A 26,712-nucleotide genomic window follows, 5' to 3' on the forward strand; every position below is an offset into this window, starting at 1 on the left:
GCCAAGGGATGAAGCTTTGGTGTTGCGCATAGATAGCCCTGTGATCCCCAAGGCTAACAGCTATGTCAAATATTTTTTGCAAAATCTGGGGTGGAATCTGAAGGGATTCTGTTTAGCACAAGAGCACACCCAGCCCTGTCAGTGGATGACTTGAGGGCCATGTAGGACAAATCAATAGGACAGTATTTGGGGGGAAGAAAAAGAGGGGATGGTTTCCATCAGGAAGCATGTTATGTGATGACGAAAGTCATGTTTCCTGCAACGTATCATACAAGGATAAAAATTGAGAAGCTCTCATCTTCCAGAACCATCTATAAGAAGCTGCAAAGTTTCTTGTTTCCAACGTTTCCTTCTAAATAAGGGTCCAAGAAGTGTAAGCATATGTAAAAACGGGAATGGGAAGGAGAGCATATACCGTGTGTGTATGTGTGTGTACATACACACACAGACACACACACACTTAATGCATATAACTCTGTTATTTTTAATCCACCCCTCTGAATCTTGGCAATTTGGCATCCATGTAGCAACTTGAAAAAACCTGACTACATTACGTTGCTGGGGGCGTTGAAATTGGCAGGGAAGCGAGTTTGAGCGCTTGTCTCTCCAATTCCCAACAGTTTGATAAAGTAACCTATGTAACAAAAGCAGGAGTCAAATGTCTTGAAATGATTAAGGATGTTTAACAAGGCAATTCAATATTATTTTTTCTTTCTTTCTTTTTTTTGAGCATGTGTCTGTTTGCTTCATTGTGAAAAAAATATAATATATAAAACTAGGGCAACCTCAGGAAGATCCAGATGAGGACAGCAAAAAGAGGTTTTGGTCCATAAGGATATACTCTTATTTTATCTCTTTATTTGATTTTGTGTAACAAAAGTTTTGGTCCATTTTAAAAAGACGACAAAATTATATATAAACATGTTAATTCATATATATATATTTTTTGCTTTCTGTCGGGTTGTGGGTTTGTTTTAAGTGGGCTTCGCTGCCAGTATTGCATGATCATCTTTCTTAGGTTTTGGTGTGAAATTGTCGTTGTTGAAATGTAGAGAAACAAAGGAAGGAAAAAACAAGGCTTGTCTTTTTGAATGAATGTTTGAAATTGCATCGCTTGGCAAGTGCGGGGAGCGAAATGCAGAAACCTGGATGTCAACCCTCACCAAATCCCCCTTGAGTGGGATTACGGCAGCGTTGATTTGTGGTGTGGGGGGTTTGTTTTTGGAAAATACCCTGTTAGTGACTCCTGATTCTTATTAGATGAATCCCTGCTCGAATAGGAAAAAGAAAAATCAAAGTTCAAAGAGTTTTGTGGTGGCTCAGAAGATTCAGAATGGAAAAATAAAACGGTGGCCAGGAGGATTTTATCTCGGGGCTCTTCTAACACCCCCATTTCCCCATTTCACTGGCTCTAATATTATTTTTCATTTTAATTTTTTTTCTTAGGAAAAAAATAGAGGAAAAAGAATATAAAGATCTTTAGCTGCTTCTTTTTCTTTTTAAGTGTTTTGAGGTAATACAGTTGTGCCCTCGTTTGATCAGGTTCCCAGAGGCTGATGGTTTCTCTCATTATTCTTTCTTGTTTCCCTTCCTGATTTACTTCTTTCTGAGCTTTTCATCCACCAGGCAGGTTGAAGGGCCCAGCAACTTCATACCACGTTCAGACCAAGACCAAGGCTGGGTTTGCGGGATGAGAAGACAACCCCTGACCTGTCCAGTAATGACTTCTCTCTGTTGCCGGCAGAAACCACAGGCCCTGCCCCAAAATGCCACCACATCGTACCTCCCACGTTGCTTGAGAATCACTTGCGTGCGTGTTAAAGAGTTTCTCGATTTAAAAATGACACTACAAGGCTTTATAGTGTAGTGATTACCTTCCCAAATATTCCTGGCTTCTCCATTTTAATTTTATCATCATCTTTATTATTTTCTTTAAAAATAACCCTACATTGCTCCTAAAATAATTTCTTTCTTCTCCTTTAAATTAATTTCATTTTGTTTTTCCCCTAATTCGTTCATTCTTCAAATTATTTCATATCTGTATTTTTCTCTCGCTCTCTGCTGTCCCCTCCCTCCCGTCCTGTCACCCACTCCAGTTCCCCCTATGTTGTCTTTCCCCCCCCCTCTCAATCTCTCTCTCTCTCTCTTAAGAAAATATTCTAATGGCCTGAGTGGCTGCTGCATGGCACACGGGGCATTCTGGGTCAGTCCGCTCACAGATCCGCACGGCACACTCCATGCAGAAGAGGTTGTGGCCACAGGGGACCAGAGCTGCCGTCACCTCACTCTCAAAGCACACCATGCACTCCCGGCTGCTGGAGATGGACGTCCGGGTGGCAGCAGAAGCACCCAGTTTGGAAAACCCTTGCAAAGGCTCCCCCTGAGACCTTCTAGGAAGCCCAGAGAGGGTAGGCTCTTGTATAGATGAGGATGGGGAGCGGTGCGAGTTGGGATGGATGGTGCCCGTATTGCTAGATCGCTGCTGCTTGGAGAAGAGGACCGAGACAGGGTTGGTGTTCTCCTGCCCAGCCCACAAAGGAGCACCAGACTCTGGCACGCCGTAATACAGATCTTGTTTGTTGACACCATAGTTGGGGAAGAGGTAACTGTAATTGAAATCGTTTTGGTCATTCAGCCGGGGTGTCTCATAGGCAGGGTCCACAGAGCAGTCGCCAATGCACCCGAGGCTGTTCTGACGGAAGGTGGAGAGAGGCTTGCATCCAGGGGCTGGAGTGTGAACCCGCCAGGCCTCTGAGTATCGGTTCTCCATGCCTGAGTCAGGACTGCTGGACAGGAAGTCATTCTCGTTGTTGTATTCTAGGATCTTGCCTGTCCGGACGGCTATATGAGTTTCAATCTCCTCTCGGGCCCTCTCCACGTTGCCTGGGGCTCCCGTGATTTCGAAGACAGGGTCCCGGTCCCGGCTGGGTGTGATGATGTAGGTGTTGGTCTGCTGCTGGATACGCTTGATGGTAGCTCCTTTAGGCCCCACCACTAAGCCTACCACGCGGTATGGGACCCGGACTCGGATGGTGACTTGCCCCGGCAAGGTTGGAGCACTGCCAAAGGTGGTGCCAGCCTTGTTACGAGAAGCGCGGATCATGGAGAAGTGCTCGGCTGCAGAAATAATTTCCCTCCTTGCCATGGCGACGTCCTCCCTCCGCCCAGTCACCATGAAGACAGGCTCTTCCCCACGTACTGGAGTCTTGATGTAGGTGTTAGTCTTTGCCCTCAGAGCTTTGATTTTGCAACCTTTAAAGACAGAAAAGAAACAAAGCATATACGAGTTAGTTCTGAAAGGCACTGAGGATGTGTGCAATGTACAGTTCTGGCCACCACAAAGTCCTTAAAGATGACATTGAAGAATTGGAGAAGGGACAGAAAAGAGTAACCAAAACGATCAGTGCACTGGAGCAACTACCCTAGAAGGAAAGGTTACAAACAATGTTTTGGGCTTTTTAGTTTAACAAAAAGACAACTAACGGGCCTATGAAATGATGCACCATGTGGAAAAATGGGAAAGAACATACTTGTGGTAGCCCCTAAATTGTGGAACTCCCTCCCCACAGAGGTGAGTCTGGCACCTTCAATATTCCAGAGAATACTGAAGACACATCTCTTTACCCTGGCTTTTGACACGAAGTGTATATTTTCAGGACCCACCTTATTTTTATGATTGAAACTAGTTTTAAAGTGTTTTTAATAGGCCTCAGAGAAGATTATTTCTTCAGACAACAACTAAGGGGATTTGTTGGAGAAATGTGTGCTGATAACCACTATTCTATGTGGCTTTAGGAATATAAGAAGAGCCTGTGCTGGATCAGACCAAAGATCCATCTATTCCAGTCTATGGGAAGGAGGGCATGAAGGCAGGAGTCCCCTCCCCAGCAACTAGTTTTCAATGGCAGACTGCCTCTCATGTTGAATGTTATACAGAATCCTTATTGGGATCGGACAAAGTTATGGAAGAGAGATTTTCAATCTCCATTTGCCATGGTAACAAAATCAAGTCTCCATGTTCAAAGGTAGTTTGCCTCCAAATACCAGTGGCTGGGGTAGGTCACTGTGGGGAACTGGACTAGCTGATGCTTTGGTCTGATCCAGCAAGACAGTCTCTTGGAATGCTGTAAGGTAGCATTTCCCCCCTCTAGGGCTAGATCCAGACACATCAAAGAAGCGTTTCAGTTAAACGTGTTGTAAATTTAAACAGGGAAAACAGGTAGAGAAAAATGGGAGTCCACATCACCATCTGGTGGCACAAAGTTATATCGCATATACAACACATGTAAATTGCTTTTTCTTTACCAATCTAGTCGAGTCCTAGGTTACATTTCTTCTTTCCAGTGCTAATATTCCATGATTTGTTCCCCACAAGCAAAATGCACCCATATGATGCCATCATCAAAATGCTGCCCCATATTACTTTCTTACTAAATCTCTAGTTTCTTTTTCTATGGAAAATCTTATAATTCCCTTCCCCCCCCATAGGAAATCTGATTTAAACTGGAATGGGGAGGGGGTAGATATTGGATTTTGATTAGGATGATGTCATGTGGATGCTGTAAAAAGCACTGACTCCACAAGAAACTACTGGGTGTAAGTGCCCTAAGTCCTTACTTTTGACTAACCCATGGAGGATCAGTGGCTACCAAGCATGTTAGCTATGTACTACCTCCAGTATTGGAACCAGTGCACCTCTGAATACCAGCAACTAGGAATCACAAGTTTGGAGAGATCACCTGGATGCAATTCTTTGCCCCACGTATGAGGCCATTTCAAGCACAACTGCATTTTATAAAAGGTCTGATGAATGCTAGTGAAGGTGGCAGAAAAAAGAAAATCCCACTGAACAAGGATGGGAAATCTGTGGCTCTCCAGGTGTTGCTGGACCCTCATCATACCTCATCATTAGCCATGTTGGCTGGCGGTATATGGGAGCTGGAGAACAAGAACATTGTTAAACTACAACTCCCACAATCCCTGACCAATGGCCCTGCTGGCAGTGGCTGATGGAAGCTGTAGTCCAGCAACTCCCAGAGGGCCAAAAGTTCCCCATCCCTGCCCTTATGGCATAACATCATTAAACTAAGAAACGAAAAGTAGGATGTTCCAAGATGAAATATCCTAGAGACAAAAACTTATTTCTTCCCTCCTCTGTATTCATGGAACTGGGATAAATAATTTAACCCAAGAAAGACTTGAGGTAAGGTATGTATTCAGAAATCCCAGTCTAGATGGCAAGCACTGGCAGAAAGCCAGAGAGCCCCACTCACTGCTGCTTTGCGCCTTGGGAGGATACAAATGCAGTGCAGTTGGGGGGAGGGGGGAATGCTGCCCCTAATGGACTGATCTCTCTCTCTCTCTCACTGCACCGAAAGGATCAATTTCATTGGGGCCGGGAATCTGCATTGTGAAAATCTGCTGCCGTCCAGGGCCTGTTTAGGAGACAAAACAGCGGCGACCCGATTCTTCTTCCCAGATGTGTTCAGCTAAGATAGACACGGAGGCCCTCCCTGATTTAATGGGTAGTGGTGGTGGTAGTGGCTGAGTGGAGCTAGAGGGAGGAAGAGCAATGAAAGAGCCCTCGTGTAATAGGAAAGGTGAAACAAAGGGGTGATGGAGACGGAGAGACAAAGGATGGGGAAGCCCATGCTGGGCGCAGATGGGAAGGAAACCAAGGCAGAGATGTAATTGGGGACAAATGTTGCTGCACAAGGCTCTCTGGGGAGGGGGGAGAAAGGGATGCAGGCAGGGTAAAAAATAAAAAAGAGGAGGGGGGACGCTGCAGACCAAAAGGCAAAAGGGACCCTGACAAGGAGAGCGTAGAGGAGGAAAGGGGGAGGGGGAATCAAGGAACAGACAAAAGGAGGCAGGCAGGCAACCATGGGTGGGGGAGGCTGTGACTGGCCCAGAAACAGGACAAAGGGTGCCGCAGAGTCAGACAGATGGAGGGAACCCTTCCTCTTGAAACAGAGTTGGAGGGAGGGGAGACCCCCCCCCACATGAAGGAAACAAGAAGTACACATCCCTGCAGATTCTGCCCCATTCTCCCAGCCCAAGCAGGAACACTACTGAGTAGTAGGTGAGCTGAAGACAATATCGATGCCAACCTCTTTGCACGTGGAAGTGATCTAGAGAAATTGTTAACTTTTCTTGCTAGGTTTTGCCTGGCAGAGCTGGACTCGTGAATGCTTGCCACCCTGTCATGTATGTTGTTTCTGCCATGTCCCAGGAAATTGCCTCAAAGTGGAATGAATAGGGTGCGGAGCTGCAAACATGACTTGATGGAGGAATGCTTGCAAGAACAAGTTTGCTGTGTTGAAAGTCCCCCATACTCCAAAGAAGCCTTAAAAATGGAATCCCTTTCCAAGTAATTGCACACCTGCAATGTGGCCCGAGTTACTAATTCAACTGGATTTTTGTAACATAACCGTTTCAGAGCTTGTTTTCCTCTGCTGTGAATTTGGACTGAATTGTTGGGGTAGGTTTTCCCACCCATTATATCCATACTCAGAACATATCGGCAGTGCAGTCTTGAACGGATTTTAGTCATTTCCATGCTCTGGACATCTGTAGTTCTGATATAGGGGTTTGAGACTCTCTCGCCAAACTACAGTTCCCAGGATACTCTACTTTGTGTTTTTGTGGGGAGGGACACATGACAACCAAACTGGTATAAAACCAATATACGTTGGTGAAGTAGATGTTCTCTCAACCTCAAGTGGAGCTGTGGGATCTTCCCCCACTTCTAAACAAGAACTCGTTAATTAAGGGCCTTGTTAATTAAGGAAACCAAGCCATATAGCAAAGCTTTTTGAGTTCCAGCGTGCCAAAAAGCAAAGAAAAAAATAATTCATAGAATCATAGAGTTGGAAGGGACCTTGAGGGTCATCTAGTCCAACCCCTTGCAATGTAGAAATCTCAGCACAGGGTCCCTCATCTAGTCTGAAACCATACCAGAGCCTGCTTAGCTAGCAGTTTTATTACTACACCACTAGGAACATGAAAGTGAGAGAAATTGTGTGCACATCTGAATTGTTTGTTTCTCTGGACATCTCAAATGACCATGAAGACCTGTATGATTAGGCCTTGTTCCTGGGGCCAATATAGATGCAATGGGAAGAGCATGATATATTTAAACACTAAACTACCCCTGTTATGTATCAAGTGAGTGTGTCTGTGCACGTTTAAAAGCAAAAGGAGGTGAGGCATGCTGAACTCTCTCTACTTGGAGCTGAGAGAGAGGCTGTAGAGAAGCACACCATAAGATGGGGGCTCACATGTTTGCCCTGACCCATTTTAAGAACAGGACCCCACCCCCATTCCTGCTCCTATGTGGTTGGGGGAGTGCTAGGTCAGGACACACACAACAGCTGCCATCATGTCAAGTTTGGCCCTAAATGAAGTAGGTTGTACCATTTCAGGCTGCAGCTCATGTAACTGAATGCTCCCTGTACGTAGAAACCTAGCATGTCAAGTAGAAATGAAGACGGAGACCCTTCTGCTTGACACAATAGTGCAGTAAGCCAAGCTTTGTAAATCCACAAGTTACTTTACTGCATGAAATATCTTTTAAAATAATCTCATGAACTCCACACTTGTCTCCATCTTGCCTTCTAAGGATGTTTGGTCTCTTAGAAGTCAAGACTCTCCACAATTGCATCCGAACAAGTGCACTTAAATGCACTAATAAATGTATGCACATGGACACAAGCAATCTGTCACAGTCAGTTCGTACCTACAGCCAGAACAATTGTTAGGTTATACATTCTGATGCACATTTTGAAGTCTTTAAAAAATAAAGACTTAAGATCAGTTTAATCATGTTCAGCAGGTGGAAATGTGATATGACAAGGGGGGTTGTCCTCCTGTAGTTGGAGAGCAAAAGTGTTGCAGTTATGCAGGTACTTCCCTGTTTTCCTGCACAATGTTGTCTATTATTATTATTATTATTATTATTATTATTATTATTATTATTATTATAGAAGTACACTATGAAACCTAATGTAAACACAAACGCCAGTCAAAATCAGGATAAACAAACTCAGCATCAATAACAATAGTCTGGGAAAGGTTTTGTGTGTATGAAGGTTGGTGGAAGAACAAAGGAAATAGCTTGGTGGATTTTCCCAGGCAGAGAATTCCGAAGGATGGATGCTATAATGGGAAAGGCCCTGTGTCAGATCCCAGCCTCTTGCTCCTTGTAAATTTGGAGTTGCAAGGGGGTGGGGAGAGAGAGAGTGAGTTTGAGATACAAAGATAGAGAGAAGGATGAAATCAAACAGGAGACAAACAGAGGGGTCGATACCAGCTTGTCAGGGGCCCACTTCAAGGGTAAAGCACCAGCATTGCATGCAGAAGATCCCAGCTCAACTCCTTAACATCTCTATTTAAACAAACCTTAGGTGGCTAAGAAAGGAAATGCCTTTTCCTGCGACCTTGGGACAGCCACTGTCAATTAGAGGAGGCAGCACTGGGCTAGTGACCTGGTTCTGCATTAGGCAGCTTCTTCTGTTCATAGAAATAAACAGGAAGGTGAAAATCAGCAGTGCGATCCTACATGGCATGTTACAGGCTTGTCTCCAGCCTGGAAAGGCTAAAGATTACTCTTTTAAGGATCTAATTGTTCCTAGGTTCGAAGCAGTTACTTGCAAATACTTATAATTTAGCCAGTGCTGTTTGGACTTCCATTTTTCCTTTGGTGAGTGAGGGAATGTATGTCTTGATTTATACTGTGGGCTGCTTGACACTGCAACAAAGCCAGATAGATAGGGAGCCTGAGGTGATCCTAGGGAGGTTGCAGCACCCCGATATTACCATGATGTTTTCAAACACCTGTTTGTCATATTCACGCTTCATTTTTCTCAGTGTTCAGAATATGTCTCAGGTGTGCATCCATTCTACAAAGTATAATCAAAATCCCTTTACTTGGCCAGACAGAGGCGGGCATCTTGAAAATCTTAACCCTGGCTTGCAGCACAGGCTGAATAATAATTAGAACGATTCCTTTATGAAATAAACATATCTAGGCAAGGGGGGGGGGAATCCTATTATGCTCCTACAGACTTTGTAAAAATAAATAAAGGTTATATATATCTGCTGTACAGTTGGGGGGGAGGGGTTAAGCTAAACAAAACTTGGAGATGATGAAGATTATTATTATCATTAAAGCATGTGCTACAGATCGCCAGCCAACCATTGGAATATCTGTGCCTCACTGCATTGCCAGTGTAAACTGTTGTTGCATGAAAAAACGGCACTGCCAGCAGCAGCAGCAGCAGCAGCAGCAGCCAGGCGCGGATCTTGAATGTATCGCAGTACAGTAGAAAGTGGGTGTGTCGCTGTCGGGATGGTCATCTTGGACACATGTTTTCCATGCCCGACCAGGAAGGGGAGGGGGTGACAACAGGAAAGGAAGCATGGGCAGGTGCAAAGTATAGGGGGAGGGGTCCTGAGGCAAAGGCGTTGGGTTGTTTTGGGGGGGGGAGGAAATTGAATTAAGCTGAGCTTCAGGAGACAATTTCCTACTGCCCTAGATTCTCAGCCATGCTGATCTGCAGAACCAAGGTTTGCTTGAATTTACTAGAAATTTCACGTACTCATTCAAGGACTTTTCTTCCTCCTCAGTGCACACTCCCCACTCTGGTCTGCCCCTGCGTGGTTTTGTTCACATTACTAAGAGGCACTCAGGTTGGCAATCTATTTTGGCTCTAGATCTACTGTATTGCAATGGAAAACATTGAATGAGTTGGGCCTGCCTCAGTGGGGCATCCGTTATTTCACTGGTCACAGTGGGAGTTCTGGACCTGATTACCTGATGGAGGTATTGGGGCTGCTTGTGCACTGTGATTCTGCAAAAGCGCAGCATACAGTATTAGGTGCAAATTAACATTCCTAAGAATCTGAGCGCTCTCTCTCTCTTTTAAAGAAAGTATCTGGCTGTTAGGGTTATGAGTATTTGCTTCATAGTGAAACTCAGAGGGCTGGCAAATTGCTGGTTAAAGTTTTCAGAGGTTGGAAGACTTCAGAGTCCTCCATAGCTCCTTCCCATGACAAGAGGCAGCTGAATGCCCAACAGTAAAATGGTGAAATAAATTGTGTAAAATGAAGTAAGTTTGTCACTCAAATTTGCATTGCCAGGATGCAGAATGCAGCTTCTCTTGGTAAAGGTAAAGGTAAAGGTACCCCTGCCCGTACGGGCCAGTCTTGACAGACTCTGGGGTTGTGCGCCCATCTCACTTAAGAGGCCAGGGGCCAGCGCTGTCCGGAGACACTTCCGGGTCACGTGGCCAGCGTGACATCGCTGCTCTGGCGAGCCAGAGCCGCACACGGAAACGCCGTTTACCTTCCCGCTGGTAAGCGGTCCCTATTTATCTACTTGCACCCAGAGGTGCTTTCGAACTGCTAGGTTGGCAGGCGCTGGGACCGAGCAGCGGGAGCGCACCCCGCCGCAGGGATTCAAACCGCCGACCTTTCGATCGGCAAGTCCTAGGCGCTGAGGCTTTAACCCACAGCGCCACCTGCGTCCTTCTCTTGGTACAGACCTGCAATTACTATGGCACAGAATACACACACACTATCCAGAGCAATGGCCTTAATCTCTTCTGGAAATGAAGCCGTAATTTAAAAAGAACCCTCTCCTAGTGGAATAATCTCAGTGACTACCACAAGATCCATTGTTTGTAAAACATTGACTAATTTGTATGTTAAGCGGAGAGAAAAACAAAAACCAGGTCTGCCACTGAGTTGCAGCAGATCTCTGGTGTGTATACCAGTATGGTAGCAGAGCTTTTCAAAACACTTTGTAGCTTTCGTGCTTTAACCCAGGACTGTTGATTTCAAATGTGTTTATTCACTCACTGAGCAGATACCTGGAGGTCAGGCCTTTAACCCCCTCCCCCCAGTGTGCACAAATAAATCAATTCCACCAGGATTTGACACCAAATTGATAATCCCACTGTTTAGGGTTGCCAGGTGACTAGCTGCTGTAGCCCAGCTGACAGAAAAGAAATAGGTGAGGCTCCTTTTCCCCACCCCAAAATACTTTTTAAAAAGTGGTGAACTGAATATATAGCTTTTGTTTTCATTTCTATCTTGCAAAAGAACGCATTTGCAGCATATTACACTTCTTCCAATGATCTACTAAAAATCATTGGCCCCTGCTCTGTAGTGCCTGGGTCCTCCTCTGGGCTCTGCCCTAGTTTGATTTCAAGAATGGCGTGCACACACACACAAACAACACTGAACAATTATTGCATGTCACCTGTTCTTAATAATTTATAGCATCAATCTTCATCTGGTGGGTCAGAGGAACCCTCAAGTGGGTCACATCCTGGCTGCAGGTGGTCACTGGTCACACCATGACACTGCCACCATTTTCTTTGCACTTATTTTGGTATAAAGGTGTTTTGAGTTTTTTAAAAGACAAAATGCAAAGGAAAAAGACAAGGAAACAAAACATACAGAAAAAAAGCTAAGCACACAGGGAAGACAACTTATGGTTACATTTAACTGGGAGTCAATCCCACTTAATACTACTTCCAAGGAAACATGCTTTGCATTGAGCTGCGCGGATAGGTTCGGAGTATGACCATACTAGGTTTTTGGTACGGTTGACCCATGAAATTTTGCTGCCTGAGGCAAATAACAAGATGGTGCCCCTTCCCAATTCAATGTATAGAAAGCCACTGGACTAACACTGAAATCTGACTTCACCAATGGTGACAGGTTAGCTGGTCAGATTAAGGGGCCTAGAACAGGCTGTGTGGCAGCAAAGGGGAATTCAAGAAAAGCAATTGTGAGCTGCTGATACTCAGCAGCTTCTGTCACCTGAGGCAGATGCCTCACTCTGCCTTATAGTAGAGCTGGCCGTGGTTTTAGCCTGTGTCTAAATAAATAAATAAATAAATACATACATACATACATACTGTCCACTCAGATATTGCTTGACTATTAATACTCATTTAGCATCTACAGTACCATCTACAGTAGTGCATATTGTTTTTAATTCCTTCACTTTGGCGTTACATGTCTTTTATTGTTTTAGGATGATTGTTTATTGCTTTTGTGAACTGCTTTGGATATTTTTTATTTGTGTTTTCAATAGATGGATAAATTAAATAAAAGGTTGCAGCCAAGGGGTTGAAAGAGGCACAAAATTTTGAAGTTGACTGCCTCAGCCAGCATCAGGAGCTGGTGACTTCTGGCAGAGCCCAAGACTTCCAGGCCCACCTCAAGTGAATGAGTGGTTGCAGTGCTGAAGAGCCACTGCAGCTGCCCTCACCCCCTTGCTCTAGCCCTCAAAGTGAGGGCTGAGCCTACCAGGCTCAATTTTGGCCACCATGAAAGAAGGAAGAAACCTGATATGGGGGACCACCACCTGGAAGAAGAACAGGCAAGCACTGACCAAGTGGTGGCTGCTGCTTTTCTTCCTCAATGCTGCTGGGTCATGTGCATGGTGGCTCTTGGGGCAAGTTTGCTGACAAGAAGGTCCCGCGACCATCAATGGCATCCTGTTGGGCCCCCTCCAAAAAGATGGGGGCTAACCCAACTGGTCAATTTATAGAAATGTGCTCTCCAGGGGCTGTTTTTTTTAGGCTGGAGGTTTGCATCTTCTAAGCACAATACAGTGGTAACTCGGGTTACATACGCTTCAGGTTACAGACTTCGCTAACCCAGAAATAGTACCTCGGGTTAAGAACTTTGCTTCAGGATGAGAACAGAAATTATGCAGCAGTGGTGTGGCAGCAGCGGGAGTCCCCATTAGCTAAAGTGGTGCTTCCGGTTAAGAACAGTTTCAGGTTAAGAACGGACTTCCGGAACGAATTAAGTATTAACCTGAGGTACCACTGTACCCTTTTTATTAGCGAAGAAAAAAAGAGGGTGGGGCATAAGAAGGTAAAGCAGAAAGACATGGGGAGGGCCTGAAAAATGATGAGGAGAAAGAGAAGCAGGAAAATACAACCTTAAAATGAAATTAGTATAGTGAAAAGAAAAAAGAAAAATGGATCCCAAGTTGCAGGTTAGAATTAAAGATGGGTCATGGTATGAAAATGCTGCTTTAGAGTGCATGGCAAGAAAGGGAGGGTGATGAGATGCTCTTTCTATCAGTTTCTGAGCCCCAAATATATTTCAGTCATTTGAGTAGCAGTTGGGGTGGACCCTAAAACATCCCAATAAAGCTTTATGTCTGACATCTCTTTCATAACCCATCTGGAGGAAGACAAGAGCTGTTTTCATAAGGTAGAAGTGTATCACTTGCATGGGGCCTATGCTCTTGCACCCAAACATATACAGTCATGCCTCATGTTGCGTCCGCTTCAGGTTACGTTTTTTCAAGTTGCGTCCTGCGGCAACCCAGAAGTACCAGAACGGTTACTTCTGGGTTTTGCCGCTCACGTATGCGCAGAAGCGCTAAATCGTGCTGTGCGCATACGCAGACACGGTGCTTCTGGATGTGAACGCTTCGAGTTGCGGACGTGCTTTCAGGATGGATTATGTCTGCAACTCGAGGTTCCACTGTACAGCCTCCTAAACATGTGATCTGTGACTCTCCATTTTCCAGAGAGGAGCCTATATGTGTTTGGGTGCACATGCACAGGTTCCTGAAAAGATTACCTCAGAACACGGGGAGCTTGCAGGGTGTAACCAGAGACAGGACATTCTCAATGGTGGCACCCTCGCAATTCCCTCCCAAGGGAAATCAGGAGGTCTCCCTATTTACTTGAATTCAAGAAACATCTAAAGACTTTCTTATATGTCCAGACTTTTGGCTGATAATTTTATGAAGTTTTTACTTTTGCCTGTGGTGTGTGCTGCTTTTAATTGTTCTTGTGTAATTTTATTTCTGTGAGATGCCCTGGGCTCCCTTTGGAAGGGCAGGCTATGAATTTGATACAAACAAACACACACCCATCCCATGTGCTCATTAGTGAACAAAAAATGTATGAAAAGGGCCAAGCCCTCTGGGAAAGCTGGTTTCACTCAGGTTCTCTTATACAGGCATGCAAGAAAGCCATTAAAACCCAGCTACCATGTTCTGTGGGCAATTTTGAGGGACTGGTTTGGCCCTTCAGAACCTTCTGGAAGGGAATTGTGATCCAGCCTCCGATGTTGTGGTGCCTCCACATGAGGTAAACATGAGGTAAAAATGAAAATATGAGGGTCCCAGGACTCTTATGTTCTCAAACCCTCTCAGGACACAACTTCTATAGAGAATTGGGAGAGGGCTGAATAAATGGGAGCTGAGGAAAAGACTCAGAAAGAGCCAGAGACACGTATAGAGGTCTGAGAAAACCAAATTAAAGTTGCAAGGTGAAGGAAATAACAGCCCCACCCTGCTGAAGCTAGTCCACCCCCAGAATTCTCTGTCAGGACCTCTTTTCAGAATTGATTCATACTTGACAACCCTATGCTCTTTTCCTTCTTTCTTTTGATATGCTGCCTTGCTGCCAAGTCAGTTCACAATTTTGAAATACTAAAACAAATGAATGGTATAAAATACAAAGCAACAGGCTTCTCTCAGGCAGACTGAGGATGAATCCACCCATACATTTAAAGTGCTATGATATCATTATAAACCAAGAGAATCCTGGGAGCTGTAGCCTGTTAAGGGTGCTGAGAGTTTTTAGGAGGCCACAAATTCCCCTCACAGAGCTACAACTCTCAGAGTGAAGAGGAAGTGATTGCTGGGTGGAGTTTTGCCTGGTTTTTTTTTTTTTTTGCTAATTCTACTTATTTTGCAGTGTGTGTAGATGTTTCGCTTTGCTGTAGGTGTTCTGAGTATCAGCAGTTTTTCTTCCATTAAATGAATATTTTGTGGTGTCCATGAGTTTCTGAGATTTCCCAGGGTGTCTCCAGGCCCATAAGTGTTGGGGGCCTGTTTTAAACAACAACCACCACCCCAAAACACATACATTTAACAAATGTGAATTATCCATGTGACTAACCCAGGTTTGCAAACCTAAGTGTCAAACACATGGTTTTGCTTCACACATACACGTATATTACATACACTTCATTAGTGAACACTTGAAGTTTGGCAGCTGAAATGTATAAACTGACAAGTATTGTTTAAAGATAGTGTGAGGTGAAATGGAGGTTCTGCCTGTGACGACCCAGTTACACATGCATTTCCTCACTTGATTTGTTATCATGTGTGAACCGTCTCATTCAGGAGCTAACACTGGCAGCTTTCTGGTGAATATACTTTCAATGGCAAGTTGGGAATTGCTATGTTACAATATGAATCCAGAATTCTCCTCAAGATGTGGAGAATGTGCAACTGGCTCTCAGGTGTGAATCAGAGGCTCTGGTAAAAATCAGTTGAAATCAAATTTGTTGAAATACATGTGATAAAATTTGGCATGTATACCTAATAATAATAAGGTGTGAAGCAGGCAATAGTACTGTACTGTTATCTTTTCCTTGCTGTGACACATGGGATCTGATATACCAGGGGTGAGAAACAAATGCAAATGTTACTTTTGTACATTAGGGTATTTTCTTCACACGCTCACACACCCCTTGCTATCTTTCATTGAAGCAAGGAGGAGACATTATTAGAGTTCAAGGACACATTCCAGCAAGGCATTAAAACACTTAGGGTACAAAACAAAGCCAGTGAGAGTTTGGCTCCTGTGGAAAAAGTCCCAGAAATAGAGGCTTAGGGGCCACATTTGTCCTCCAGGCTGGAGATTCCTCACTTCTACCTTACACGTATAGAAACCTGAAATAAGATTTGCCTATCTTTTTCTCATGAGCACCACTTAAATTTCTAGAAAAATAGGTCTCAGGATTCAAATTTGCTGGAAATGCCACTTGCCGATTTGGAATACACCCTTCACCAATCCCTAATGTCCAAGGACAACGTAACTATTCACTGTCAAAGGAAATGCATTTTACATATGTGAAGGAAATGCTCCCTGCACCTTCTCAACAGCACTTTCATCCATTTTTACCACATGCATTCTAGAGCTGAGTCTTGGCACTAGAAAAAAAAAGCCAGGTCTAAGTAAGCCAAGTACAAAATTACGCCAATTTTGTCTAGAACTGGTGACTTTTTTCCCTTTTCCACTCTCTATACTAGATTTCACCAACCTGGTGCCCTCCAGGTGTTTTTGGACTGTAACTTCCACCAGCTCATGCCAGCATAGTATTGGTGCAACTCCCTTTCCCTCAAATAGCACTAGGTGAGTCCCACTCTAGTTGTGAGGGTTGCTGTAAAGATAACCAAGATAACATAACTGAAACACTTTATAAATCCTAAGTATTATTGTTAAAGAAGAAAGCATTATTTTGTTGCAATCATGAGGTCTAGAAACATTTTTTTAAATGTCCCACACCCTGCTATTTGTGACGTTCAATCCACTTTGTGTTGCACAGGAGTAAGCTCTAGGATTCTCCTGGGAAGTTTTCTGGTTTTGTGCTAGAGGAGAACAACCACAGTTAAACTTAGCAATTTATTTGCCATACTACACAACTGCAGAAGAGGTGGCTCCTGTTAAACTTAGGTCATAGTATATAAATCACTGGTGAAGGTATGTGCAAAAGTGAGTGTGGGAAAAAGCTAAGACCAAACCATGGTGACTTTGGCTGGCTGAAGCATCATTCACAGCCTGGCATGCTTGTGCAGAGAAAACAGGGTTTTGACTTGCAGTGGGCGGGGGTATAGTGCTACCACCTTCAGCCACAATGCCAAGGAGGATAATTTCACCAATAGTATGGTTTCTGCTAAAAGTCAATGAAGTTACAGCTTTCCACATAACTCCACCACTTTGACTGAAATGTTCTATCTATATACTGTATTACATGACACTATCACCACATCATTAATCCACTGGGCTGAACAAAGGCCTCCTGCACTCAAAGTCATGCATCTCATGATGGCTCCAGCAGTCCCTATTAAAAAAATAGTGAGGTCCTTCTTTGGCTGTTCTTGACGCACCTGAATATTCAAGATGATCTATGTGATCAGATAAAGAGCTATACTGCTTCAAAATGCTCACTAAATGGATGCAATGCAAAGACAAAGAGTTGTATTCAACGCTAGTTCTACTCAGAGTAGCCATGTTTATGTTACTAGACATGACTAACTTAGGGTCATTAATTTTAGTGGGTCTACTGAGTAGCACTTAGTTGACTACAACCCATAGCATGCCAGCAAGAAGGCAAAGACAGAACCCTTCTCCTTTACATACTAGATTTCCACAGGGAGGGCTTTTACGTGTTATCAAGCTCAAGATTCACACAACCTTCATTCTGAAGGGACAGAGGGTTGCACTGCATGATTCTCCTAACGTTTAGCTCAGCCCATAAGATAACACATTCAGTCTCATGTTCCATCACCAGTTTTAAGACCAACCCAGAGCGCCCACTGTCTATGCACCAAGTCCATGCAGAAAGGCTACGTGGAGGGTTGCCTCACAGCAATGGAACTGTTTTTCTATAAAATGTCTCTAAAATGTATTTCCCCCCAAAGGCTTGAAACTCCTCAATGGCTGTTAACTAGGTATTTGGTAAATTGAACCTGTTTCCACAAACATTTGCTTTTTGTGCCTTTGTATATCTTTAACACCTTGTTTTTCCTTATGTACTATTTCCCTGCCCAGGAGCTGCTGAGCTGGAGCAGGGTGGAGATCAGGATGGATAATTAAAGAATTAATAATTAAATAAAGTGCCCTTGGCAGATGCCTGCACTCAGAATATGAACTTATCTTGCATTCTTTATAAATCCCGTAACTTGAAGGGCCGTGTTGTTTTGCTCCATGATTAAGTTGAGAGCATACAAGCAGCTCTTTTAAAAACACAGTTTCCATGGAGCGTGCATATGCTCCAAGCAGAACTTTGCCTCTCATGGTGCCTTTTGCACAAAACAGATCCATGCTTGGGTACCTTTCCCAAAAACCTAGATGGGGGGGGGGTCACAGTTTTTGCTCATCAAAAATAGCTACACCTGATTTTCATTTTTACATTTAGGAATGGAGGACTCCTGGACTCTTTATTCCAGAAGCCCAGGATGTGGGAATGGAAATCAACCCCATTGTCAATGTACTTTCAAGGGCAACAGGGAGGCAAATCAGTGGGTATTTATGCTGCTAATTAAAAATGCTGTTTAGCAATGTCATTGAATGGCCCCCTTTAACATAGATGGTAAGCCATCCCAACACTGGATATGTTAACAATCTATGCTTTGATTGATGAAGAAAGCTACTTAAGCAAAGGAAAACCATGATTGTATTTAACCTGGGAGTAGATTAATGAAGGCCAAACATTTTTTTGAGCAAGCTGAATATTTGCATCTTTATACCCCTGTAGGTTTTTTTTAATAGCCCCCATCTTCTGCTTCAACTAGCCATGCCTAAATTTAGTTTACTCACTCACTCACTCACTCACTCACTCACTCACTCACTCGAAGACTTCAAGCCAGTAGATATTCTAGCAATTCTCTGTTCTGTGGCAAAATCTAAAATGGAAGGGTTTCGTGGTAGCAAAACAAGATGCTGCTATTGTGCTCTCTGGGGTAACCCTGTTGACCCACACTCGATAGGCGGAGGGTGTGTGTGTTATTGGCACAGTATAGAGCAGTGTGCTTAGAAAAGGCTGGAAGCCATGGTGTCTGCCTTTGGCAAAATGGATTGGTTAGATTTTCCAAAGATACCCAATAGCAGGCCCCATGAAGAACAATGGGGCTGAGAACCCTTTCTTTGTTGAGGTGAAGGGGGATGTGGTGGAGCCCTTTTCAGAGCCAGCCTTCAGGAACCTAGCCTTTCCTGAGCGATGCAGACACCGCGACTTCTATCCCAGGCCTTGTTAGTTTATCTGCTTTTGAGTTTCAGGTTTGGGGCAGTGCAAAAGCAGTCCCACTCCATGGGAAATAAAAGAAATAAAAAGATTTTGAGCAGTGCTGGTGCACGTGAACTGAGGAGCTGTCTCATACCTGTTTATTAGGGTTCTAAAACTGTGGGAGGAAGCCCACCTCTCCTCTTGAGGAAAAGCCATTAGTTTCCGCCAGCCCTCTCTAAGCGCACTGCCGTATGCCATGCACACACCCCCTTCGCCTGCCGAGTGTGGGTCAGCAGGGTTACCCCAGAGAACACAACAGCAGCGTCTTATTTTGCAGCTATGCAACCCTTCCATTTTGGATTTCGCTTAAAAGGCAATTTTAAAAACAACACACACACACACCTTTCCACACACCCCCTCTAAGAACCCAGCATAATTAAACAAAGAGAGGCCCATCTTTCGCTGCAATGCACCTCACACCAGTTCTTCGCCTGCGCCACCAGTGTTGAGCACCTGGGCAAAACAGGACTTGTGGTAGTGTGTCAATGTGGACAATGAACAAGATAAGGAAGAGGTGGGCACCTTCGGTGGGTGCACACCCACCCACCCTTTCATGTGTTGCTCCATGCGACCTTGCTCTCCCCCCCCCCCATTTTTCTTTGCAGAGGTTTTGAATGAACTCTAACTGACTTTGGGAATGGAGGAAAGGTTTGGTTTATTCCCTGGGGAAGGTTGGAGATAGTGGCTTTACAACCAGGTCAGTGCCAATACACAGTCTCAGAAAGGTGTTGCTCCCATGGATATGGGGGTGAAGGCTCATCTCTATGCTGCAGGGGCCCAGCTACTGAGCCCCAAAGTCTCTAACAGTTTGTTTTGTTTGTAGGAGGAAGACCTGCCATTGCCAGCTCCATTGTTCTAATAACATGGCTCTGGTTTTTTCGGTGAATCATCCTTTCACTCCTCTGCCCCATAATCCTGCCCCCCTCTGCCACACAATTCACAACTGAAACCCCATTTCCTTTCTTCCCTCCCAAGAGGCCCTATAAAACTTCCCCACTCATTGTGGTACATACAACTGGGAGTTGCGACCACATCTCCAGGGCTGACAACACTCACACACTCATGAGTATTAACAACAACAACTCAATGTGGAGACCCCCCCCCCTTTGAAACAAGGCAACTTTAGCAGACTCTGGCACCTTTGTGTTGACGAAGATGAGGGGGGCGGTAGACAATTTATTGGCCATCTTCCTCCTGGGGTATGGATAGGACATAACACACACATGGGGTGTAATTTTGTTTTTTTAGGGCTCTCAGCTATTGTCTATCATGTAGCGAGAGCAGCACTTAAAAAAAGCCACAGGATAGAAAAGTGTGCATAAATGAAGACAAAAGGAGGGCTTCTAAAACATAAACTGTCGTCTCTACACAAGCACGCACACAAACACAGGCCACATATTTCTATAACAAGTTCAACTTTCATTAATCTGATTTTCAATCCTTTATTAGGCTCCAAGCATTTGCCTCCTTTCTGCACACACACAGAGCCCTGCGCACCAGCCACTATTACAGCCCAGAAGAGAACCACACCCCCTTTTGCTTCCAGAAATGCACTCAACAAAAGGGGGGATTTTCTCAGCCTTCCCCACCGAGTCCCTAGCACCAGCCCACTGAAAATGGCAAGTGCACCAAATCTCCAAGACGGAGACTGTAATATTTGTAAGACCAGAGAGATACAATATAGATCTGGATGCAATTAAAAGTAACAGGCGTGTTTTCACAGTGTCTTGGGGGCACTTCATATTTTGCATTTCCATTTTTGAAAAACAGAGCGAGAGACAAGACAGAAAGCACACACAGAGAGAGGAACTTTCTGCCATTTTCCCCTCCTATAAATTTAATGCTTTTTATTTATTATCTAGCTTAGAGCGATAGAATCCTCAGTGCTTTTTATTTCTACAGTGCACCGTACGGCTAGTAAAATGTATGGATTTGTGACCCTTTTTCAGAAGACATCCATTGCCTTTCCCCCCATGCCTGATGGAGAAGGACCCCACCCCCATTTCCACCCCCTGCAGTGGCCATTATTCATCTTAAGTGTGAGATGAGAAAATCTAGCAAGTGGCCCTGGAAATGATTTATACAAAGCAAAGGCAGCTACGAAGTGGGCGTGGGGGTGTGGTGTGTGAAACACTATTTAACTTTGCATCCGCTGATGTCCCCTTCTTCTAAGGCAGGTCAACATTAAGTGTCTCAGTGGGAACAAGAGTAGTGGGTTTTTTGCGAGGCTAGAGGAAAGGGCAAGTTGAACTTTTTTGAGAAGGGGGGGGGGGAGAGAAGAGAGAGAGAGATGGCGGGTGGAGGAAAAGAAGAGGGATAAAGGAAAGTCTGAAAGAAACAGGAGCGACGGCGAAGAAGGGGGTTGCAGTAGGGAGAGAGCTGGAAAGGCCGGATAAAAGAAAGGAGCAGAAAACGAAAGATGGGCGAGAAGGGCACCATCACCAGCGCAGGAAAGACGTGAGGTGGGGTGTGAGAGACAGGACAGAAGTGGGGTGCTGGGATGAAGGTTCTCAGACAAAACTGGGAAAGACGTGGCGGGGGGGGGGAGCGAAGAGGCCAGAAAAACAAGTGCAGCGACGGTAGCAACAGCAGCAGGAGGAAAAGACTTACTGGAGGCACAAAGAAAGGAAGGAGGGAGGGAGGGCGAGGAGGCGAACATCAGTGGAGGGGGAGAACGGTGGGACTCGGGACAAAGGAGGGGCGGGAGGAAGAAAGAAGAAAGATGGAAGGAAAGAAGGAACGAAGAAGAAAAATAAAGAGGGGGGAACCGGTGGGGAGAGAGAGAGAGAGAGAGAGAGAGAGAGAGAGAGAGAGAGAGAGAAAGAAAGAAAGAAAGAAAGAAAGAAAGAAAGAAAGAAAGAAAGAAAGAAAGAAAGAAAGAAAGAAAGAAAGAAAGAAAGAAAGAAAGAAAGAAAGAAAGAAAGAAAGAAAGAAAGAAAGAAAGAAAGTGAGAACTGGGAGGAAAAAGAGCGGAGGGGGGAGTGGCACTTGACAAAGAAGACTGGAGAGCAGAAAGAGAGGGAGAAAGCGGAGGGGGTGCGCAAGAAGAAATAAGGACCCCCGTCCGGCGCAACGCCTGCCCAGCCAGCTAGCCAGCCGGGAGGCGGTGTGGGCGCGCTGCTGGCGGGCGGGCTGGGGTTGCGCAGACAATGGGCAACGCGGAGGAGCGCGGCCCCCTCCCCACTGCAGTCCCGTCCGGCGAGCCTCTCTCGCGCGCGGAGCGCTCACCTTGCCTGCCCACGATCTCGGCCACGTGCTCGGAGCTGGGCACCGGGACGCACTCGGTGGTGTTGGAGCTGCTCTTGAGGCGCAGCTCGGCTTCTTTGTACAGGACGCAGAGCTTGCCGGCCTCGGCGGCGGCGCCGGTCGGGGGCGCGGGTGGCGGCGGCGGCGGAGGTGGGATCACGGCCACCGCCGCCGCCGAGGAGCCTTTAGGAGCCGCCTGCGACGGGGGCTGCTGCTGCTGCGCTGCTGAAGCTGGCGGAGGAGGAGGAGGAGGAGGCGGCGGCGGCTGTGGCAGGGGCGCTTGAGGCGGCTGGGGCTGCTGCTGCGGCGGGGGCGGCGCCGGGGGCTGCGCCGGCTGGTTGCTGCTGCCGTCCTCCACCGCCCCGCCACCGACCCCCAGGGCCGAGGCGGAGGGCGCGGCGGCGGCCGAAGGCTCCCCCAAGCCCAGTAGGCAGAGCTGGTCCAGGGCCAGCTGCAGCGCCCGGTCATCCTCCAGCAGCGCCCTGTCCTTGCTGCTCCCTGGGAAGCAGCCCAGATCCCCGAAGCCCCCGTTCCTTTCCATTATCCCTGACACTACCAGGCTAGGCATGGCTAACAAAGGCTGGGGAGAGAGGGGGGTGGGGGGGCGCGGCGGCGGCGGCGGGATGGTGATGATGAGGATGGGGCTCGCTGCTGCTGCTGCCTTTGCTGCTGCTGCCGCTTGGATGGGGAGGGGGCGGGTGGGTGGGAGAGGAGGAGGAGGGGGGAAACAAAGAGCCTGCTAGAGAGGAGGGGGGGAGAGGCACAAAGAGGTAGTGGGGAGGCGAGAGAAAGAGGGAGAGACCCCCGCCCACCTCCCCTCTTTTCCCTGCTGGCCAAGCCCCCTTTCTCCCTCCCCCCTCCCCTTCACCCCGACCCCTCTCTTTTTCTTTCTTGCCGATTCTCTCTCTCTCTCGGTTCCTTTGCTGTAACCTGATCCCTTCTGCCCAGTGTGGCTCTTGGGCGCACAAAGATCCCCCTCTCTTTCCTCTTTTTCTTTTTAAAATGCTCTTGCTGTGCTGTCGCGCAGACCCCGCCTGGCCGCCGAAGTGGGTGTGGAGATGGAGAGAGAGAAAGAAAGAGAGAGCTAGTCGGGGTGGGGGGGCGACGGCAAAAAAAAAAAGCAGGAGCGGGGGGGGGAATCCGACGGGATGGAAAAGCCCCCAAGTCACCCCCGAGCGCGCGCGTGCGAAGGAGCCAGCAAAAGGCACGGTGAAGGGAGCGCCTGAGTCCCGGCGAGGAGCAGGACGAGTCGATCGCGGCACCAGCAACAGCAGGAGAGGGGCGGAGGGAGAGCGAGAGAAGTCTCTTTTGTTTTAAATTCCCTGGCTGCAGCGTGAAACTGACACTCAGGAAGAGGGAGGCCCGGGGGCTGATGGGGGATGTAGTTCCGCGCGGCGGGGAAGGCGCACACACCCCCTTTTCTCGCTCTGGCGGCGGCCTGAGTGCGCTGCCGGGAGGGAAGGACGGGAGCGGGAAGAGCGGGGGGGGGGGAATCGAGAAGGAAACAAAGAGAAGTTAAAGAGACTGAGGTGGAAGGGAGATCGGGAAAGGGCCACTGCTCAGTGCATGGAGAGCAAGCGGCTTTGCATGCCGAAGGTGCCAGGTTCAATCTCCGGCTAGGGCCGGGAACGAGCCCCGCTTGAAACTCCCGGAGAGCAGTGCAGATGACACTGACCTCGGTGTGACGTAGTATAAAGGAGCTTCCTGTTTAAATCAGCCCCTTGCTCAGAGCCATGCGGACTAGAAGCTTACTCTTTATTTTGCGGGGAAGGGCTATAGCTCAGTAGCCGGGCGTCTGCTTTGCAGGCAGAAAGTCTCAGCTTCGGACCCCGACATCTCAAGGACAGGTAGGGCTGGCCAAAATATAATAAAAATAAAAATTATAATAAATACTTGTTTATTATTATTATTCCTGGAGAGCCGCTAACAATAGTGTCAACGATCTTGAGCTAAATGGAGTAACGGCCCGGCTTGGCCGCCTAAGGCAGCTTCCTGGGTTCCTGTAATGTAGAAATTTGGCCGACAGAAGCCAGAAGGCGGCACAAACCCTCTATGGCTCCTTTACTAGGAATCCCCTAGATGAGGACCTGGTGGAAGAAGGGGTAGCGAGGGTTAACTAAGCCTGGGTAAAATCTCGCCCTTTGGCATTCCATCGGAATGGAGTCTAGTCCCGTCTTGCTGGGCCAGAGGGCACGTTCCCCCCCCCCCGCCCCCCGCAGACCAGGGTTCCTGTTTGCTTGGAGAGACCCACCTGAGCCCAGTGGAAAATGTGAGTGGCATGTGCAACGGGGCGGGGGGCATGGAAACACAGAGCTCCCTCTTTACCTGCCAACCCAACTTTGATGCAGGAAATCTTTGGAATTGTGTAGAAGCAACCTTTCAGTCAGTTGCATTTGAGGGGTGTGTGTGGTGTGCAGGTTATTTCCAAGGGTCCCAGTTTCTTTGCATGACCCTCATTCCGAGAATTGGCTTCAAAGGAAGCACTTTTAAAAATCTTCCCACAAAGACACAGACATCATTTTCTGGCCTGGGTCAGAGCAACCCTTGTTACCTCGATTCCACATTTTTCGTTAAAGATACACCTCCAGTTTGCATGACTGTTGAGAGGAGAGGGGTGGGTGGGTCTGGTGTGGTGAAGCATTTGTGTGAAGACTCAAGAATTACTGGGAAATCTTTTAAGAGATGGTTACTCACGCATGTGTCACTGGGTTCACAAGGGTAGCTTTTGCATCAGAATCACACACAGCAAGCCCAAAACCAGCTTGTCGTGATTTAATGTAGCCTTTGCTGACCTGGTGGCCTCTAGATGCCTTGGACTGCAACAGCCCAGCTTTGCTGATATGGGCTGATGGGAACTGGAGTCCGAAACATCTGGGGGGATCTGAAACTGGCTCTGATTATCTAGAGCTCTTCCCAGCAAAGCCCTCCTGACACTGACACTTTTTTGGTGCCAGTCAAAAAAGTTTTATTTTCCTGTGCATTGGGACAATATCTACCTGGCTCCGCAGTCCCTCAGTGGGGACTGCCATCTTCCCCACCCTGCTGCGGCTGTTGGGGGGGGGACTGCTGTCTCCCCCACTTGGAGCACGGCTGCTGCTACAGAAGCAAAGAGGACTGCAGAGAATACTGCTAGGACCAGGTCCCTGGGCAGGCAGGCAAAGTGGGAACAGCTGCTGCCCCAGCTGGGCTGGGTCCAGCTGCTGGGGCAGTGTTATAAAGCCTACCTGCATAGGGGACAGGGCCACCCCCAGTGGGGGGACAGCAAAGGGGGTTGTCCCTTGGAGGTGGCCCTTTGGGGGGCGAGATAAGGGTGTGTTAATGTTATTAGGTAATTATTTAAATGTTTTTAGGCATTTAAAATAGTTTTTAATCTATGGTTTTTTGAATTTTGGTTTTGTTGGGGGTAGGATGGACATTTGGTTGTGGCTGGAGATTGGTTTAATTTTAGTAAGATTGTAAAATATTATTAATTGGGTTTTTTGTTTGTTTGTTTCTACTGTTCTAGTGGTTTGCTGTATGGTTTGTGTTCTATTCTTAAGGGGAGAGAGTCAGGGCTGCCTGGGAGTGGGCCCCAGCCAACAAAATGACTGGGGCAGGTTCCACAAGGAGGGATGCACTGGGACACCCCATCTCAGTGATCACGGGTAGGAGGAGGACCATGTCATTTCCGAGGAGGCAGGTTTAGTCATTGTTTGAAGACTATCTCTGTTTCCGGGTCTGGTCTTGACCGGAAGGATACTGGAATTAGCAAGGGAGACCCACATGGCCTTAAGGTGCTGCTGTGCAATGCCAGGTCAATGATTCACAAGACGGCTGTCATCCACGACTTGATCATGGATGGAGGACTTGACCTGGCATGTGTGACCAAGACTTGGTTGGATGAAGCAGGTGGTCCTGTTCTTGCCGCTGCGTGTCCACCAGGTTTCTCTTACGCACAGCAACCTAGGGCGGGGAGGGGGGTTGCAGTGATTTTTATGAAGTCATTATCTTGCACCAGGTATCCTGTTGGTTTTCTGAGTGCATTTTCTGGAAGTTGGGCAATAGGGGCAGTACAGAATTCTTTTTGGTGTCCCAACCTCACTGCTGCACCAAGGATTCCCTGCCCGAGCTGCTTCAGGTCATGGCAGATATTCTCCTGGAGACACCTAGTTTGGTTGTCCTTGGGGATTTTAACACCCATGCCAACTCAACCTTACAAGGTGCCGCTTGGGACTTCCTGAAAAGCATGGCCTACACGGAGTTGTCCCTGAATAACTTTGGCCTAACTCATAATTGCAGGCATGCCCTAGACCTGGTATTCACCTCTATGGATGTGGGTGATCTGACACTAAGTAAAAGCAAAACAAAAGAAGTGCCATTGTTGGATTACTTCCTGGTACAACTGGACTTTTCTGCGACCCTTACCCTCTGCAGGGAGGTGGGACAGATTCGGATGGTCCGCCCCCGCCACTTAATGGATCCAAATGGCTTCCAGAGAGTGGTAGACCAGGGGATGTTTTATCCCATGTTGTTGGCCTTTCAGCTGATTCCCTGGTGGCCCGCTGGAATGACGAGTTAACCAGGGCTATCAACTGTCTAGCTCCGAAGTTGCATGGACCCCGGACAGCCCTGTGGTTTTCCTCA

The 26,712-nt window shown here is 46.7% G+C and overlaps 1 protein-coding gene and 1 long non-coding RNA gene across 2 annotated transcripts; one reads left to right on the forward strand and one right to left on the reverse strand.

Moving 5' to 3' along the window:
- Positions 1–478: 478 nt before the first annotated feature.
- Positions 479–22,745, reverse strand: MEX3A (mex-3 RNA binding family member A). The gene is made up of 2 exons (XM_081891274.1): positions 22,072–22,745; positions 479–3,252 (listed from the first exon to the last, which is right to left on the reverse strand). The coding sequence occupies exons 1-2, from the start codon at positions 22,655–22,657 to the stop codon at positions 2,147–2,149; spliced, it is 1,692 nt and encodes a 563-aa protein (XP_081747400.1). The 5' UTR covers positions 22,658–22,745; the 3' UTR covers positions 479–2,146.
- On the forward strand, positions 13,579–21,443 carry LOC309358342. Its single transcript, XR_014163461.1, has 3 exons — positions 13,579–14,132; positions 17,977–18,079; positions 19,667–21,443. It is a non-coding gene; the product is annotated as an uncharacterized lncRNA (long non-coding RNA).
- Positions 22,746–26,712: the final 3,967 nt, after the last annotated feature.

Source organism: Podarcis melisellensis, assembly GCF_964234715.1.
Source record: "Podarcis melisellensis genome assembly, chromosome: 16".
In the NCBI taxonomy this organism is placed as follows: domain Eukaryota; kingdom Metazoa; phylum Chordata; class Lepidosauria; order Squamata; family Lacertidae; genus Podarcis; species Podarcis melisellensis.